At 42.1% G+C, this 20,444-nt stretch overlaps 1 protein-coding gene across 1 annotated transcript; it reads left to right on the forward strand.

Moving 5' to 3' along the window:
- The first annotated feature begins 619 nt into the window (after positions 1 to 619).
- LOC125456308 (uncharacterized) lies at positions 620 to 6,122 on the forward strand. Its single transcript, XM_048539329.2, has 2 exons — positions 620 to 713; positions 4,488 to 6,122. Exons 1-2 carry the CDS (start codon positions 620 to 622, stop codon positions 5,222 to 5,224), a joined length of 831 nt encoding a protein of 276 aa, XP_048395286.2. The 3' UTR covers positions 5,225 to 6,122.
- The last annotated feature ends 14,322 nt before the right edge of the window (positions 6,123 to 20,444 follow it).

Below are 20,444 nucleotides of genomic sequence, written 5' to 3' on the forward strand. Positions count from 1 at the left end.
CCCATGGAATACAAGGAAATTTTGCAAATTAGATCCACAGTCGGCTGATTGGCAGGAAGTAGAGGGTGATGGTTGTGATCAGAGATAATGGGAACTGCAGATGCTGAATGAACACAGCAGGCCAAGCAGCATCTCAGGAGCACAAAAGCTGACATTTCGGGCCTAGACCCTTCATCAGAGAGGGGGATGGGTTGTGTTTCCAACTGGAAGCCTGTGTCCACTGAAGACCTGCAGGGGTCAGCATCAGGACCCTTGCAGTTTGTGGCTTGTTTAAATGATTTAGACTTGATTGTGGGGAAGTTAATCACTAACAAAAACAGAAGTTGCTGGAAAAACTCAGCAGGCCTGACAGCTTCAGTGAAGAGAAATCAGAGTTAACATTTCGGTCTGGTGAACATTCTGAGGAAGGGTCACCAGACCTGAGACGTTAACTCTGATTTTTCTTCACAGATGCTGCCAGACTAGCTGAGCTTTTCCAGCAACTTCTGTTTTTGTTTCTGACTTACAGCACCCTCGGTTCTTTTGGTTATTTTTAAGTTGATCAATAAGTTCACAGAAGGTATAAACATTGGTGGGGTGGTAAACAGTGAGGATAGCCTTAGATTACAGAAGGGTATAAATGGGCTGTTCGGTGGCAAATGGATTCAATCTGAATGAAGGTGAGATGATGCGCTCGGTCAGGACAAACCAAGCAAATGCGTACATGATGAACGGTAGGACCCTGAGAAGCACAGAGGATCGCTGTACATGCACCCAGTTCCCTTACGGTATTACAAAAGGTGGATAAAGTAATAAAGGAAGCAAATGATATATGTGCCTTCACTAGCTGAGGTTATGCTGGAACTGTACAGAAGGTGGTTAGGCTACAGCTAGTATATTGTTTGTAGTTCTGGAGTCGACTTATAAGGAGGGATGTGGTTGCATTGGACAGGGTGCAGAGGAGATTTACCAGGACATTTCATAACTGAAACTCACGAGTCTAGGCAGAGAGATTAGACAGACTGGAGATAGTAAGAACTGCAGGAGTCAGAGATAACACAGTGTGGAACTGGAGGAACACAGCAGGCCAGGTAGCATCAGAGGAGCAGGAAAGTTGATGTTTCAGGTCTGGACCCCTCTCCGGAAATTTCAGAAGATTTCTGAAGAAGTGTCCCAACCCAAAATGTCAGCTTTCCTGCCCCTGTGATGCTGCCTGACCTGCCGTGTTCCTCCAGCTCCACACTGTGTTATCTTAGACAGACTGGAGTTGTTTTTCTCAAGAGCAGAGGAACTTGAGAGGGGCCATGATTGAGACACATAAAATTGAGAGGGGCATAGATAGGGCAGACAGGAAGAAATTTTTACCCTTGTTGGAGGGATCAATGAGTAGGGATGTGGATTTAAGGTAAAGGGGCAGAAGATTTAGAAGAGTTGCGAGGAAAGACTTTTTCCCCACTTAAGAGTATGGTGGCAACCTGGATCTCTCTACTGACAAGGATAGTAAGAGGCAGAAACCCTCACAACATTTAGGAGGTATTTAGATGTACACTTGCAATGCCAAGACATTCAAGACAATGGACTGACTGCTGGAGGGTGGAATTAGAGTAGTTAGGTGTGTTTTTTTTTGACTGGTGGAGGATGCATTGGGCTTTCTCTGTGCTGTAGACATCTGTGACGCTGTACTTTCTAACAGTATAAACTACAGAAACTTTGGGATGGCGACTGGAACACAGCTGGAGAAAAGTTCCCAGGATTTTAAAAGTGCGGCAGCATGAATGTCGAAGATAGGACTGGACTTTGTTGCAATGTCACGTTCAAAGGGAAAAAAAGACTGAAAAAGCTTTTATCTTAAGCCTGTCTGGAATCTTGACGACAAGCGAGGTGTGATATATGCAGTTCTGCACTCCATGTTCTATACACACATATAGAGGCATAAAACGCCTTTAAAAATTCGCTACAATTATACCAGAACTGAGAATCTACTTATCGGGAAGACTGAACACGCTGTTGCTGTTTTGTGTCGAAGGGAGGGGAAGATGTGGAGAAAATGTTTCTACCCGCAGAGAAATCCAAAAACTACAGCTATGCCACTATTCAATCTAATAGAAAATTCAGCTGAAGTTGTTCTACCCAAAGTTAGAGTAACACGAAGTACCTTACCAACTGAGGTAGTTGGGGTAAATGCAGTTGATGGATTCAAAAGGCAAATTTGATAAAAACGGGAGGAAAAATGGAAGAACCACACTGATGTTTTAGGGAGGTCGGGTGGGATGATGCTCTTGTGGAACATAAATGCAATCAGATCTGTGGGGCTGTTCAGCCGGCGTAAAAACACAAGTCTGCTAATGAAGATCGCACCGTTTGTTTTGAGGGGGGGGGCGGTTGGGGAGCAAAAGGCAAAGAAATAGAGAATTAGAGATTAAGGAAAACAATGACTTTAAAAAACGGTAGGAAACGTGTTCGCTCACATGTATTTCTACGTTTTAAGAATAGCAGCAAATCAACATCACGGATTTACTGAGTCAACCGACGGTGAGATTATTCCATTTAGGGCAGATAAGGTGATTTTTTTTTAAAGACTTAAATTGTATAAAATAATTGAGTAGGGAATATAGAGAAACCCCTCAGAAGATCACCCATCGGGTCAATTCAGATTTTAGCTCCTTACGGTCACAAACATTCGGTTGATTCAAAGATGTCATTTTACGACTGTTTAAGTTGTCTCGGTGGAATGCTATTTGTTTCTAATGGCTTATGAACGTTTAAGGAAGAGAAGGCTCACAGACTGATGGGAGGGAAAGAAAGAAGGGATTCGTTTGATTTGAGAGACATTACCTGCTGCTAATTGATACTAGTGCGAGCACCAAGCGGGGAACGCTGGATTTACCGTCTGAGGGGTTAAAAAAAACGTGTATGCAGTGTTTCAGCATTACCTTGCTATTATTATAAAATCGTTAGGTCAGATTTTTAGCGACACCGACCCAGCCAGGATCGAATAACATACCAGACCTTGACTCAGAGCAACCAACGGAGACGTGTCAGCGAGAATCTAATCATTCTTTTCACCTGCCTGAAACTGATTTTACATGATTCAGTCTAAATAATTTAAAGTACCGTAGACGAGTGTGTGTGTTTCAAGTGGGCTAAATAAAGAATCGTGAAAGGGAATTACCAAATGTTTGTAATTAAAGTTATATGGAAATTGTGAGTAATCTTTACTTTAACAGTCATATTCAGCAACAACGAACTTCGAACATAACATTTATTAAGGTCAGTTTTCATCCTGAATGAATTCCTAACCTAAATAACGAATGTAATAATATTTAAGTATATTTTCCCCTCAGAAAAACGCCACTGTTCTTAGTAAAACACAAGGAAAGGACTAGCTATTGAGATTGTAAAATATTCTAGACTGCGTGTATGGCCAGCAATATCTCCTACTACATGTGGATCGGCGACCGAGCCCTTGCTGTAGTGCACCGTACGAGGGTATTACAGGCTAGGCCCGAAACGTCAGCTTTTGTGCTCCTGAGATGCTGCTGGGCCTGCTGTGTTCATCCAGCCTCACATTTTATTATCTTGGAATTCTCCAGCATCTGCAGTTCCCATTATCTCTATTACAGGAGTTTGTTGGCGGAGATCAATGCCGTTTTACGTCAATCTGTGAAATGCCTCGGAAGGGAAGATAAGGAATTCCACCATTTTAGAGTTTGACGAGATGAGAAGGGTAGGATAGATGCTGAAGAATATGCGCCAACGCCATGGAAGTGGTGAAGAGTCCGACTAGACAGTTACAGAAATCGAAGTCCTGATGAAGGGTCTCGACCCGAAACGTCGACGCTCCTGCTCGGCCCTCTGAGTAATCTCCGACTCCAGCATCGGAAGTTCATGCTATCTCCGAGAAGCTGGAGCACTTTTCACTGCAACACAGGCGGGACGAGGGAGATGTGACGATTCTAAGTATTCGGGGGGTTTTTGATAATTTCGAGGAAACAATTTCGCGATTCGAAACGTTAACTGGGATTTTTCAATTTCCGTTTACAGACCTGGGATGGAAACAAGCTGGTGAATAATTAATACCGGTGAACAATAATCTCGACCTTGGAAAGGAATAATTAAGGAGGTAATAAGTGGGACGTTACTTGGGTTAACCTGATCAGCTTTCTCCTGCAGATTCTAATTTCGCCTCTGGTACTCCTGTACCTTAATTTCCAGGTCCTGTGCATATCGCGGTTTTTTGCCAGTGGGAACAATTTAAGTAGCGGTCTAATTCAGAAGAACTGGCTGTGACAACAGCAACATTAAGCATAGCCGTTCACACCGGGATCTCGCAAATTCGTTCCAGTGGTGACTCCTGTGTTTTTAAACCAGGGCCGAAAGTCACGGAGGGCGGATTTTGTAAGGTGCGCTCTAAATATATTCACTTATATTTGTCCCAGCCACAGGTGTGAAATGTCCAGCCCCCGGAGGGAGACCAGAGGATCAGTTCCGCGCACAAACTCGCTGAGCAACTGAGGTCCGGAAGCTCTTACAGAAATACAAGAGCGAGCGAGACGAAGCGTCCAGGAGGGCGGAGATCAGCCGAGGCAAACTGCGAGCGACGGAGGCGGCGGCGAGGGGGAAGGTTAACGCCCTAAACCCGGAGAACAAGAGCCTGAACAGAAAAGTCAGGAAGCTGCAGCCCGAGCCGCGGGTAGAGGCGAACCCCAGACTCAGAAGCAAACTGACCGGGGAGGTCGTGAAAGAACTGAAGGAAAGGGCGGAACGATGTCAAAATCTCCTACAAGAAAACGCCAGGCTAAATCAAAAGGTGAACCAGCTGGCGGCGGGGGTAGCTCGGGCGGAACATGTTGGGAAGCTCTTAGAGGATCGCCTGCAAGTAGCTGAGAGTCAGGTAAAGAGTCTGACCAACGAACGTGACCGAGTGTTAAAACTGTGGGAAGAAGCCGAGACCGGGAGGGAGCGAACCCTGCGGATTAACCGCCTGCTGAGAGAATCCCTATGTAATAGGCAGAAGTCTCAGCAGACGCTGGATAAGTGCATTCAGACCATCGCTTCCATTCCCATTTACAGGAGGTTTCAGAAGAGAAACCCCGAGTCCACGGTGAAGCAGCAGGCGCTACACCTGCAGACCGTGAAAATGAGGCAAAAGTTCGTGGAGCGGTTGTCGGTAATTCCGAAAGAGAGCTGGGACAGCACGTCTGCAAAATCATCCACAAGCACCTGCCGAATGTCCTCAGGCTGAGAACCGTTCTGTAACACCGAGAGGAGGAATCACCTTGCAATACACCCCCGGCCACCACGCGACGGCTGTACTTATAAAGAAAAGCGAATTTTCAGTTTGTGTGTTGAAACATTTCAGTTGCAGTTGGCTTCTAGTTTAGCGAAAAGCAACTTAATAACAGCTTGGTATGAAATTATTTCTAATGTCACGTCTGCATATTTTCGTCTTTTCCAATATTAGATTTCTAATAAGGTACGATTGATTTAGAATAGTTTTATAAAACTGACTCGGATTGTCACCAATTTATCTCAAGTATCAATCCAACATTAGCTACCAATAAATTTCAATCAACCTTTTTCTTTAATTTATATTGCGCCTTTCACGATCTCAAGCCATTCCAAACTACTTCACAGCCATCGAAACACTTCTGGAGTGCACACATTGCACAGTTACACCAGGACAGTGCAGCCATGACTAGACAGGTGTAAGGTAAGCAGGTTTTCCTCAAATCTGTTCTAAACCTAACTCACTTGGAGGCGGTGGATATCTGGAACTCTCAGCCTAAAAGTCAGAGTGGGAATTTCACATCACTTACGAATTAAGGTGAACAGAAGCCTGAACTCACGCGTGAGCAGGTTCAAGAGCAGCTTCTTTCCGGCAGTTGTCAGCCTGTTGATTGGACTCTAGCCTCAAATAATGTAACCTGCAATTCTGGTGAAGGGTCTAGGCCGGAAACGTCAGCCTTCCTGCTCCTCTAATGCTGCTGGGCCTGCTGTGTTCATCCAGCTCCACACTTTGTTAACCTGCTTACCTCCAAGTCTTTTTAATCTGTACGTCCTTTGCTTGCTGTGATCGACCTGTACCGCTCTGAAATAAAACTTTTCACTGTATTTTAGTACACGTTACAATAAATCAAACACAAAACACCAATGCACACCACCTCAAAGGCTGAATAATTTAAAAATGGGATTAGTTTGAATCATCACTTGATGTCCAAGATGGATACATGCTACAAAGCTCTGACTCTAATGCGTACCTTCGAGGTGTTGATTGAAGGATAAATGTTCATCAGAATACTGTGAGAACAGAGCCATCAAAAGCACCTAGGAGAGCAAGTGATTCAACTCTGCAAGGTAACATCTTGTATTTTGCACCTCTCTCGATATCACACCACAGATTTAGTTACAGAGTTGTAATCTCGGGATTACTCCCTGTGCCACATGGTAGTAACACTTTAATACGTGCTAAAGAGCTGGGTGGGAGGAAAATTTTCAAATTTTTGAATTATAGAATCTCCTTCCAAGGCAGGTGGGACCTGTACAAAAAGGATGGGCACCAGCAATCCTGGCAGGGAGGTTTGCAATTGCAACTGGGATGGATTTATACTAATAAGATGGGGGAGTGAGATCCAAGGCAATAAGTCAGGTACTGAGCAGAAGGTAGAGGTTAATAGGATAAAGAGGCAGGCCCAGTACCACAATGTGGTGAGGAAGAGAATCATAAAAGATCAAAATGTGAGCTAAAAGTTAGAGCAAAAATGATAAAGATGAGACTCGGCGTCATTGGGAATAATAAATAAAGATGGAGAACTTGGAAGCATAGTGGACAAGAAAATATTAGAACAGAAAAACAAACCAGTAGACCTTAATTAAAAACCTTGTACCTAAATGCATGCAGCATTTGAATAAAGTTTACACGCTGATAGCACAAATAGAGACAAATGCGTACAATCTGGGCTGGGGGAAGCGCAGGGAGAGGATTGAAATGTGGTTACAGGAAGATCAGGACTGGGGAGTTAAATGTCCAGGGTACTCAATATTCTGAAAGGATAGACAAGAAAGAGGAGGTGGATATGCTTTACTGATGAAGGATGGCATCAAAGCTGTATTAAGAGATGGCATTGGCACTAGGGACCAAAAGTAAAAAGCAAGGGAAGAAACCCCTTGGCAGGAGTAATTTACAGGCCCCCCAAACAGTATTTCCAAAATAGAGCATAGTATAAACCAGGAAATAATGAGGGCTTGTAAGAAAGACACAATGGTACTTATAGCGTCATACAGCTATTGACTGGAGTAATCAATTTGGCAAGAGTAGCCTTGAAGAAAGGTTCATAGAGTGTTATTAGGAATTTTTCTTAGAGCAACATGTCATGGAACCAACCAGAGGATGGGCTACTTTAGATATGACATTATGTGACGAGGAATGATTGATAAATAGTCTTATAGTTCAGGATCCTCTTGGAAGGAGTGACCACAAATGCTACAGTTTCAAATTCCATTTGAAAGAGTGAACAGAGAGTCACATCTGATTTTAGCATTGAGCAAAGGTAATTCATTATACAGACCCGAGGAAGGAATCGGCCCAATATTAAAGGAGAGGACAATTGAAGAATAATGGCAAATGCTAAGGGAGATACTAAATAATTCTCGATTCAGGTATATTCCTGTAAAAGTTAATAGCACGCTGGAGGATTGGGAGAACTTTAAACATCAGTAAAGGGTTACTAAAAAAAAAATTAAAAGGGGAAGATGAACTATGAAAGGAATCTAGCAGAAAACATTAGCACTAATACCAAAAGCTTCTATAAATATATAAAACAAGAGAATAGTGAAAGTAAATGTTGGCCCTGTAGAGGATAAAAATGGCGAGGTAACAATGGGAAACTCAGAAAAGGCAAATGCACTAAATCAATATTTTGTCGGTTGTCAAATTGGAACATAATAATTACTTTCCCAAAACTGCAGTTACTACAGAGGAACTTTGTGAAATTAATATAACTAGGGAGAAAGTATTAATTAAACTGATGAGATTAAAGACAGATAAGTCCCTGGGGTCTGATGGCCTGCACCCTGGGTATAAAAAAAAGGTGGCAGCAGAGACAGTGAATGGATTAGTTATGATTTTCCAAAACGCTGTGGATTCTGGAAAGGTCCCAGCGGATTGGAAACGTGCTTAGGTGACAGCCTTACTCAAAAAAGGAGATGGGCAAAAAGTGAAAAACTATAGACCAGTTTGTTTGACCTTTGTAGTGAGGAAGTTGCTGGAGCCAATCATAAAGGAGGAAATAGCTGAACATTTGGAATAAAGCTCAATTCACCAGTGTTGGCACAATTTCGTGAAGGGCAAATCATGCTTGACAAGCTTGCTGGAATTCTTTGAGGATGTAACCAGCACGGTGGATAATGCGGATTCGGTGGATGTGATATGTCTAGGCTTCCAGAAGGCGTCTGACAAGTTGCTGCATAAAACATGCATCCAGAAGGTTAGATTGCGGGGATTAAGGGTAGAGCACTGGCTTAGATAGTGGAATGGCTGACTGACAGAAAGCTGAGGGTTGGTATAAATGGGTCCTTGACTGGATGGTGAACTGTAACTAGTGACATGCTTCAGACCCCATCTATTCAAAATCTACATCGATGATATGCAAGCAGGGATAGAGTGTAACATAGCAAAGTTTGCAGATGATACTAAAATAGGTGGAAAGCCAGCAGTGATGAGGAGATAGAGAGTTTACAGATGGATATTGACAATCCAGGAGAATGGGGCAGAATCTGGCGGATGGAGTTAATGTGACTAAGTGCAAGGTTGTCCATTTTGGCCAGAATAATAAAAGGGCAAATTATTAGCATAGTGAGAAGCAGATTCAAAGTGCATCAGTGCAGAGGGATCTGGGTGCCTTTGTGCATGAGTCGCAGAAAGTGGGTATGCAGGTGCAGCATATAGTAAGAAAGATAAATGGAATCTTGGCATTGACTGCAAGAGAACTGGAATATAAAAAAGTAGTATGGGCATTGGTGAGACCACATCTGGAATACAGTGTCCAGTTTTGAGGACGGATGTGATGGCACTGGAGTCAGTCCAGAGGAGGTTCTCCAGGTTGATTCCAGGGATGAGATGGTTGTAGTGTGAGAAGCAGTTGAATACCTTGGGCTTGAACTCGCTGGAGTTCAGAAGAATTGGCGGCGGGGGGGATCGGACTGAGGTATATAAAATGCTGAAGGGATTGATAAGGTGGACGTTGAACAGTGCTCCCCTTTGTGGGATAGTCTCAAACAAGAGGTCACAGATATAGAGTGAGAGGAAGTAGGTTCAAAACTGAGATGAGGACAAATGACTTCTCTCAGACTGTTGGGAATCTGTGGAACTCATTGCCCCAGAGTGCAGTGGAGGAAGAATCAGTCATCAGATTCAAGAAATAAATAAATGTTTCTGATGAAAAGTGGGGTAAAGAGCTATGGGGATCAGGCAGGAAAGGAGCTGAGACCAGGATAAGGTCAGGCATGATCATGCTCAATATAAAGCGGGCTCAAAGGGTTGAATTACCTGCACTTGTTTTTAATTCCTATGTTCAGAGATTTTGTTCTCAAATCTCTTGAGATGATTGCAGTCATAAAAGCCTTTCATTTAATCTTATTCTAATGGCCTTTTGACCTGCAGTTTTAATAAACAAAAATAACCTGTTCGTCAGCTGTTTTTCCCACCATCACTTTAAACATCCCAGTTAAAACACCCCCAATCTCTATTATTCCTTAGAAACTGGGTGCTTTACTGTCTTTTAAACAAGCCTTTTGCAAGACAGATCCTAGCACGATTACCATCACTCAATTCAGGACACTCTTTTTAACAGAAGACAGTTTAAACATAAACTTATAAAGTCTCAGATTTGTAACAGTGCCACACATAAAACAGGAAAAGGTATAACCATATTAATGATTTTCCACAACTTATCAAAATATAAGATTGTAAACATTTTAATCACTAACTTACAGAATAAGTAACTTTTTACTCTCCTTCTGTCACATTTCACCAAATGTTGTAGTGACATATAATGCCTAATCTGTAACAACAACTGTATGCCACATGACTTAAAGCCTTGTTTGCAGGTATTCTCAGAGTGCAATCGCAAACAATATTACTGGTTATTATGACAATTTCTTCCAATCCGTGCAAAAGATCTTTAAATTTTAATTTGCTTAGGCATTTCCATGTCACTAGTTAATAGAATATATTCTTGCTTTGGATCCATCAGGTTATTTTTTGCAATCTGTATTGAATTGCACATGGTGTGGACCCTGGCATATTATTTGGAATGGACTCAAATGTTACACAATTTGTTTGAACTAACTAACCTTTGTCAAGAATAGCGTTGTTGATCTATGTGTGTGTGTGTGTATATACTGGGAGCTGTGAACTGTAATCCAGGCAGAAATCCCTTGTCAGTGTTTTTTAGCTTCTGCATTTCAGCAACTTCCTTTATTCTTGCATGAAGTCAGATACTGGATCATTATCCAGGTTTTGATTTCTTTAAACAGACTCAGAGGTACAACTAACAGCATGGAGAAAGCAGCAAATATAGGAAGACATGCAGAGTGGGCTGATCGTTAAATTCAAAATGGTTCATTTTGGTAGGAGGAATAAAGAGGACATCTAATTCCTTGAAAGCCAATAAACCAGATTGAGGAACAAAGTGATCTGCGAACACAGATACATATATCACTACATGTAGCAACACAAGTGAAAAGACAAAGGGGTTAATTTCTAGAGGAACAGGAGCCAAAAGTAGGAAGGTAATATTACATTTTATTTAGCTTTGGTTTGACCACACTCATAGTAACCGGTTTACTTACATTCTGAAAAAGTCCAGCAAAACACTGCCATCCTTTTTTTGACAGAGGCGAGCAGGTTCACAGGTAGCTATTAAAAGGGAAGGACTACTTGTTATTGCCTTGGCTGCTGACGCCCATATGCCAGTTTCAAATTTCAGATTAAAGATGTTAGAATGATTGCCAAGAGTGTGCTAGGGCAGTTCAAGCAAATCATCAGCGTCAAAATAAGTGCCTTAAAAATAACTGGAAACTTTCTGCAATACCAACCCTGTTGGGTGTCATTGACTGTTGCAAAATTTTTTTGTACTCTAAATAATCCCATCCTGCAAAATCTAGCATCTGAGGAGTGAAAATCAAGGAAGATGAACAAGAGGATGCAGGGGAAGTTTGGAACAAGGGCAGCGCAGCAAACAATCACAGCCATGAGATCCCAGCTTGTGAATCAGCCCTTTCAACGTGAAATCAGAACCAGTAACTTCATGTCGTGTGCACATTAACAATCATTCAACTCCCATCATCTTAATTCTCCACATTGCCAGAAACCCCAAGCTTTGGCAATAATTCTAGATGCCAACTGCAATTGATGGCCGAATACCACAGTTAAAATTTGAACAACAGCCAAATTATTATCTTTTAGCGATATTAGTTTTAAACGCCTTCTCAAGCTGGAATTATAAATAGTTTCACACCAGTATTACCCCACTGTGCTCTTAATAGTTGTCTTTTTCCAGTTCACTGCTTCCTGGAGATTCTTCCCTCAGCAGTTTCAGTCAGGGAGATGAAAATCTGATGATGCTCAGATCAGGGTGCTAGAGAAGCTTGTTCGACTTATTTTATTAATTCAGCAGATATGGGTGTCGCTAGCTGGTCCCTAACTGTCCTTGAGAAGGTGGTGGTGGTGAACCAGCTTCTTGAACTGCTACAGTACATTTGGTGCAGGTCAATCCATGATGCCATTCGGGAGAGTATTCCAGGATTTTGACTCAATGAAGAATCTTCGAGTAGATTTTTAGCTTGGGTTGTGAATGGTGTAGTTGGCTGACTCGCTGAGCTGGTTCATTGTTCTGCAAATGTGGAACCATGAACCAGCTCGGCGAGCCAACCAAACACGTCAATGAAGAGTGATCATAATTTCAAGACAGTGAATAGCTTGGAGAGGAACTTACAAGTAGTGTCATCTCTGTGTACCTGTTATCAAAAATGGCTGTGGTTGTGGGGAGTGCTGTTTAAGTCTTAGCAAATTTCTGCAGTACATCTTGTAGATGGTATACACTGCTGCTCCTGCATGAGCGTGGTGAAGGGAGTGAATGTATGTGGATGTGGTGCCAGTGAGCTGTTTGTCCTGGTTGACGACAAGTGTGCTGGAGTTGCACTCATCCATACAACCCAGACTATTCCCCTCACAATTCAGAGATAACTGGACACTGCAACATCCAAACTGCTACTTGAGCAGTCTGATCCAAAAGCCTTTCATACAACATTCATGACACTGGTTCAGTTTGTGACATGTGACTAGATGTGTCATCATTCTGCAAATGGGCAGTATGCACAACTTCCATAGAGGCACATTTGTTTCCAAGGGCTTACATGAGCTCACTTCCAATTACCTGTTTGACAACAGCATCCATTTCAGTGTGTTCCATCAGCATTCTGAAGTCAGCTGAAAGCAAGAGAATTTACAGCTTGTATGAATGAAATGCAAACAATGACAAAGTTACCAGATTTGTTGACATCCTCTTCTGCGGAGTGCATCGAACTATCCACACACTGCATTATAGAGATTGTAATGCCACTGGTGAAATACTGAAATGGATCACCTGCATACTCAAAGGCATTTTATGGAACTCCTTTGCAAGTTATGTAATATCCCTGACCACTTCTGCTATGTAACCAAGAGTATACTTCTGTAGGCTAGTCCTATGAAGTGCTTCACTCAATCCAGTGCAACAAGTCTGGAAGCAAGATCATCCTTTGAAAAACTATGTTCCCAGCTGCACTTTCAACTGTTCCCTGCTTCTTATCCCTCCAATTGTACCTGGGAATGATATTACAAATCTGTCTTGACCTCCTTACCTATCAAAAACCGGGATACCAAAATCTGAATTATTGCTTGGAAGAGTTTCTTAAAAGGCACACCTCTTCCAGAGATTCTGCTTCATATTTTGAAAAACAAGGAAAAAGTACAGAAAGAGAAATAATATTTACAATGAAAGGAACAGTTAACAGGGTAAGGGACTGCAAACAGTATTACAGAACACCAACCTATATATGATTTTGTGAATAGAATGCATAATAAATGCACTCTGCTATTGACTTGTGCAAGTTCTGGCATCACCAATGTGTCTGGTTATATCTTATCAAAATTTCTCAATTATTTTCTTCTGTACCAGTGAGTGGCAATGCATGAAAGCAGGTAGCCTTCCCAACCAGTCTCTCCTTGGGCTCTCTTCCTATTGAGTGTTCCATCATCTTCTGCAGAAAGCTTTCTCCTTTCAAGCAAACTGCTGTTCAGTGTTGCAAGACTTCTTTGTCTGGACAGTACTCCAAAAGTGGAAATGGCACATTGGGGAATGGGTGGAAAGGAAGTGGCTGCAGTGACAAGTGATACAAGCAATTAACTGAAAAGTGAAAGGCTGCCCAGTTGACAAGGTGAAGTCCAAACTGTGTCTGAGATTGTTGTGGGTGTCTGAAGAAGTGTTATATAACAGCACAATTTCTCCATTCTCCCACTTATGATTTGTCTCTCCACAGTACAAGTTATTTTAAATGCAAAAAGCTAAGAGCTCTTATCTGGAAAGAACCCACTCATGGGTCATATACTGTCCATTTGCTCATAGGTTTTATCATTTGTCGATTCACCTGAAGGAAGTTTTGTACAAGTAACAACTACTTTCGGATTCCCAAAACAGAACTGGACACAAAAACATGGGTTCAAAATTCCTCTCCAACTGAAGCATTCATTCTCAGATCTAAAAACAAGGCATTGCTTCTTTTTTTTAATCAGAGAGTCATACAACATGGAAACAGACCCTTTGGCCTAATGAGTTCATGTTGACCATGTTCCCAAACTAAACTAGTCCCACTTGCCTGCGTTTGGCCCATATCTCTCCAAATCTGTCTTATTCATGAACTTTTCCAAATGTCTTTTAAACACTGTAACTGTACACACATTCCTGTACACACTTCCTCTGCCAGTTCAATCCACACACCAACCACTCTAAAAAAAGTCGTCCCCCGTGTCCTTTTTAAATCTTTCTCCTCTTACCTTAAAAATATGCCCCCTAGTTTGGAACTCCCCATACTTCACCCCTCAATGTCCTATGCTCCAGGGGAAAAAGTCCCAGCCTATTTTTATAACTCAAAGTCCCAATTCCAGCAAAAGGCTGTTAAATCTTTTCCGAAACATCATTCCTATAAACAGGGTGACCAGAACTGCATACAGTACTCCACAACAGGCCTCTAGTATATCATCCAAAGAGTTAGGAAAGATATTATTATGCAGAATCACTCAACTCTATGAGTTAGTGGACCAAAATAAAATATTATCATTCAATAGCACTTGGTGAGATCTAGGAAATACACTCAATGGGAGCTTCATCTTGTTTGTGTGTATGGAGGGCACCATCCTACATACAATTCAGCTTGCATGCAAAACAGCAATTACTTTGAACTTCTGACAATCACAAGACATAATACGTGAAGCCATTAAACTGTTAACAGTCCTCTCTTCCTAACCCAAAAACAGTCTTGGGAAATTGTTAACTTGAATATGCACAAAGAAGTCAAAAATTCCCTCACCGATCTTTTAAGTTATGCACTTGGATGACTGGAAGTTACTTTAATGAAAAATTCACAGCAGGAGCAACATCTAGTGACTTGGCTAGCGACATCCTCACATTAAAAATAACAAAGTGGTGACACTAGTACTTGAAGTAATTAAAAGCAGTGATGTGTCTCAAGAGACAGAAATGAAAGGCAGAGACAATGTTAAACTGCCATAAAATCTTGGTTAGATTACACTATGTACCATGAGCAGTTCTGGGTTTCATTGTATAAAAAGTACATACTGACGATAGAGAAGATGGGTGGAAAATTAAATAAACATCACCAAAACTGAGGTTAAAAGTAAAAGAGGAGACAAGATTATGAAAAGGTTTGAAATTGAAAAAATGGAGAAAATATTTTCCTGGCAGAGGAAATCAGAAGCAGGGGACATAGACAAAAGATATAGCCAATAGGAAACTTAGAATAAACCTTACCCAGAGAATAGTTAGATGTTTTCATTGGGGAGAAGAAGGTTAAGAGGTGACTTAATTGAGACATACAAGATGATCAGAGGATTAGATAGGGTGGAGAGCGAGAGCAGTGAGAGCCATTTTCCTCGGATGGTGATGGCGAGCACGAGGGGACGTAGCTTTAAATTGAGCGGTAGATATAGGACAGAGGTAGGTTCTTTACTCAGAGAATAGTAAGGACATGGAATGCCCTGCCTGCAACAGTAGTAGACTTGCCAACCTTAAGGGCATTTAAATGGTCATTGGATAAACATATGGATGATAACAGAATAGTGTAGGTTAGATGGGCTTCAGATTGGTTTCATAGGTCGGCGCAATATCGAGGGCTGAAGGACCTGTACTGCGCTGTAATGTTCTATGTACTTAATAGCTTCCACAATGAAGTGACTAGTACAGAAGCATTTAAGGGTAAACTTGATAAGTTCAAGACGGAGAAAGAAATATCAGGAATTATTAATGGATTCAAATAAGTGGGAGGAGCATGGATCTGTTTTGTTAAATGTCCTGTTGTGTTCTGTAAACACTGCGCATTGTACTCTGTAATACTGGGAACAGAATCCTGTGGCCTGAACACTAAGATCTGAAAATGGCTATTCTGTCGTTCAAAGAATTACACAGGTTAGTTTAATTATTAAATTGGGAGAATAAATAGTATGAAAAGCACACACTCTTAAATTTAACCATATGGCTTCTTAGTTACACTTTAAGGAGTCGCTCCCCAGAGGATGCCAACCACACACGATCCTTGTTCACCTGGCAACTATCCAAAACTGAAACAGTGTTACCAGCAAGAAATATGATCCTTGGCAATTCAATAAAGAGAAAAACTTAATCACCATCAGCTTTTCAATAACTGAATCTTAAAGTGGTATCAGTTGTTATTTCAAACAACCAATTCTATTTTAAGACTAATCACCCATAACTTTTCACTGTAAACAGTTGATAAAGAGCATTCCAAAAGTAGATGTTCCTAATTAGATTTATGTAACTAAGGCACTAAAACTGAAGTAAAGACAGAAGTTGCTGGTAAAACTGAGGAGGTCCAAGAGCATCAGTGGTGAGAGAAACTGTTAATTTTTTCCAATAAAAGGTTACTAACCTGAAACAAAAATGATTTCTTTCTCTAGGGCAAAGCTGAATTTAGTTTTAGACTTACTGAAGCATTGGAAACTGGTTCATTTTAATATTACAGACTGGGAGTGGGGATGGTGGCAGTCAGTTGACTGGCTAATTTTTATCATTTTTGGCAAGTTGACAGCTCTACAATTTGGCTTCGTTGCCAAAGTCACTTCGAACTGTGTTGCTGTGGGCCATTAGCAGGTGAATTGTACTCTTAATACAATCTGCAACTTCATGGCCTGCCAATATTTCTCACTCTAGCGTTACCATTAAGGTAGGGATCAATCCTGGTTCAATGGAGAGAGTGCAGGGAGACAGCTCCAGGCATAACTAAAAATGAGATGTGTACGCTATGAAGCTAGAAAACGAGATTATTTGTCTGCCAAACATCATGAGCAGCAACTGATAGACAGAGCTAAGTAATTCTGCATGAATTGAGGGGATCCGAGCTTTACTGTCTTGCCACGTCCAATCAGGAATAGTGGACAATAATTAAACTCACTGGAAGTGGCGGCTCCACAAATGCCCCCAGCCTAAATGGGGAACTAGACATCTGTGCAAAAGATGAGACTGAAGAACTTGCACAAATTTTCAGCCAAACAGCCAAGTAGATAGCAGTCTACAGCACCTTAGATGCCCATCTCCAACCAATTTAATTCACTCCATCTGATGTCAAGGAATGGCTGAAGCCAGTGAGCACTGCAAAGGACCCAACAACATTCAAGCAAGAGCACTGAAGTCTTTGCTCCAGAACTTGCCCCCAGCCAATCTGTTCCAGTACAGCAGCAACACTGGAATCTACATGGAGATATACAAATTTGCCCAGTTCAGTCCTGTATACAAAATGTAAGACAAAATCAGTTCAGCCAATCAAGGCTTCTTTAATCTAACCTTAATCATTGATAGAGTGAATGAAGGGGTCATCGACAATACTACCAAGCAGCGCCTGTTCTGCAATAATCTGCTCAGTGACACTCAGTTTGGGTTCTGCTATAGCCACTCAGCTCCTGACCTCATTATAGCCTTTGATCAAATGTGGACAAAAGAGCTGAACTCCAGAAGTGAGGTGAGTATGACTGACGTTGACATCAAGGCTGATTTTGACAGAGTGTGACATCCAAGTGTCCTAGCAAAACTAAAGTCAATAGGAATCAGGGAGAACAAACAAACTCTGCTGGTTACAGACATAGCTGGCATAGAAGATGAAGACTGTGGTTGTTGCAAGTCAGTCATCTTAGTTCCAGAATATCTCTGCAAGAGTTCCTTCAGGGTTGCTTCGTAGCCCAACCATCTTCCGTTACTTCATCAAAGACCTTCCTCCAAGATATGGTCAGAGGTGGGGATGTTCACTAATGACTGTACAATGTTCAACATCATTCATCAGTCCTCAGATACTGAAGCAGTTCATGATGAAATGGACTATATCTAGGTTGACAGTGACAAGTAGCAAGTAGCATTTGTGCCACACAAATGCAAGGTAATGACCATCTGCAACAAAACAGAATCTAACCAATGCCCCTTGAAATTCAATGGCATTACCCCACAGCCAACATCCTGGATGTTATCATTGACCAGAAACCCAACTGAACCAGCCATTTAAATACAGTGGCTACAATAGCAGGTCAGGGGCGAGGAAAGCTGCGGTGAGAAGTTCACTTCTGACTCCTTAAAAACCAGACACTATCTACAAGACTCAACACAAATCAGGTGAGTGGTAAAATACTCCTCCCTTGCTTGGGTGAAAGAAGCAGTGAAAATACTCGAGAACTTTGACAACTTAGGCTGGAAGCTGAGGTCCAGAACAAGTAGGGTAGTTACCTCAGGATTACTACATGGGCCATATGATAACAAGGTAAGAAATAGGGAGAAGATGCAGCTAAACACATGGCTACAGGGCTGGTGTAGGAGAAAGGGCTTCCATTATGTGGATCATTGGAGCACATTCTGGGGAAGGTGGGACCTGTACAGTAAGGATGGGTTGCACCTGAACCGGAAGGGCACAAATATCCTGGGAGGGAGGTTTGCTCGAGCTATACGGGATGGTTTGAACTAGATTGGCGGGGGTTGGGAACCAGATTTGTAATTCAGAGGATGAGGTATTCAGCCTTCCAACAGACACAACAGGGAGTGAGGTTGTTAATAAAGAAATTGGGTTGATGGCGCATAATTGTGGACACAGAGGTGGTGTGAGGTGTATATACTTCAATGCTGGAAGTATCAGAAATAAGGTGGATGAACTTAGAGCATGGGTCAGTACTTGGAACTATGATGTTGTGGCTATTACAGAAACTTGGGCAGCTCAGGGACAGGAATGGTTGTTGGAAGTTTCAGGATTTAGATGCAATAAAAGAAATGGGGAGGGTGGAAAAAGCAGCAGGGGAATGGCATTGCTAGTCAGGACTAGTATAGCAGCTACTGAAAGGCAGTTCAAGAACAACAAGTCTACAGAGTCAGTTTGGGTTGAGGTCTGGAACAAGAAAGGAACAGTCACTTTGTTGGGGATTTTCTACAGACCCCCTAATAGTTGCAGAGAAGTGGAGGAGTGGATTGGGAGGCAGATACTGGAAAGGTGTAGAAGTCATAGGGTTGTAGTCATGGATCACTTCAACTTGCCAAATGTTGATTGGAAACATTTTAGTTGTAACAGTTTAGATGGAGCGGATTTTGTTCAGTGCATTCAGGAAGGATTCCGGACACTGTGTGTAGATAGACCCACACGAGGAGAGGCCACTTTGGATTTGGTGCTTGGCAACGAACTGGGCCAAGTTTTAGACCTGTTGGCAGTAGCGGTCATAACTCTGTTACTTTTACAAGAGCCATGGAAAAGGATAGGTACGTACAGCAGGGTAAGTTTATAATTAGGAGAAGGGTAATTAGAATTCTGTTAGGCAAAAACTGGGTAACATAAAATGGGAACAGATGCTGTCAGGGAAGAGCAATATTGAAATGTGGAGATTGTTTAAGGAATACATGCTGTGTGTGCTCGATATGTTTGTCCCTAGCAGGCAAAGAAGATGCAGTCAAGTGAGGGAGCCTTGGTTCTCAAGAGAGGTCGAACATCTGGTTACGACGAAGGAGGAGGCATATGTAAGGTTTAGGAAACAAGGAACGGAAAAGGCTCTAGAGGGATACAAATTATCCAGGAAGGAGCTGAAGAAAGGGCTTAGGAGAGCTAGAAGGGGGCATGAGAAAACCCTTGGCAGATAGGATCAAGAAAAACTCCAAGGCTTCTTACACATATGTGAGGAATAAGAGAATGACCAGAGAAAAGGCAGGGCCGATCAAGGATTGTAAAGGGAATTTCTGCACGGAGCCTAAAGAGATAGGAGAGGTCCTTAATGAATACTTTTCTTCAGTATTCACAACTGAGAGGGATCTAGTTGTAGAGGAGGACAGTGTGAAACAGGCTGGTAAACTAGAGGAGGTGGATGTTAGTAAGGAAGATGTGCTGGGAATTTTGAGGAAGCTGAAGACAGATAAGTCCCCTGGGCCTGATGGGATTTATCCAAGGATTCTATGGGAAGCGAGGAAAGAGATCGCAGGGCCTTTGGTGATGATCTTTTTGTCCTCACTGTCCACAGGTATAGAGCTGGAAGATTGGAGAGTGGCAAATGTCATTCCCTTGCTCAAAAAAGGCAATACTGGTAACCCTAGAAATTACAGGCCAGTTAGTCTTGCGAGTGGTGGGCTAATTATTGGAAAGAGCTCAGAGAGATAGGATTTATGATCACTTGGAAAGGCACAGTTTGATTTGTGATAGTCAGCATGGATTTGAGGGGTAGATCAGGCCTCAAACTTTACTGAATTCTTTGAAGAGGTGACCAAGCACGTGGATGAAGGTAGAGCAGTAGATGTAGTATACATGGATTTAAGTAAGGCATTTGATAAGGTCCCCCATGGTAGGCTCATGCAGAAGGTAAGGAGATATGGGACAGAGGGGAAATATGGCAGCTTGGATCCGGAACTGGATCACCCCGAGAAGACAAAAAGGTGGTAGTGGACAGAAAATATTCAACATGGTGCTCAGTTACGAGCGGTATACCACATGGATCTCTTTTGGGTCCTCTTCTATATGGGATTTTTGTAAATGTTTTGGATGAAGGAGTGGAAGGGTGGATTAGCAAGTTCACATACGATATGAAGGTGGGTCACAGTGCAGAGGGTTGTTCTAGGTTACAAAGGGACATTGATAGGATGCAGAGCTGGGCTGAGAAGTGGCAG

This window comes from Stegostoma tigrinum, chromosome 8 (genome assembly GCF_030684315.1).
Source record: "Stegostoma tigrinum isolate sSteTig4 chromosome 8, sSteTig4.hap1, whole genome shotgun sequence".
Lineage (NCBI taxonomy): Eukaryota > Metazoa > Chordata > Chondrichthyes > Orectolobiformes > Stegostomatidae > Stegostoma > Stegostoma tigrinum.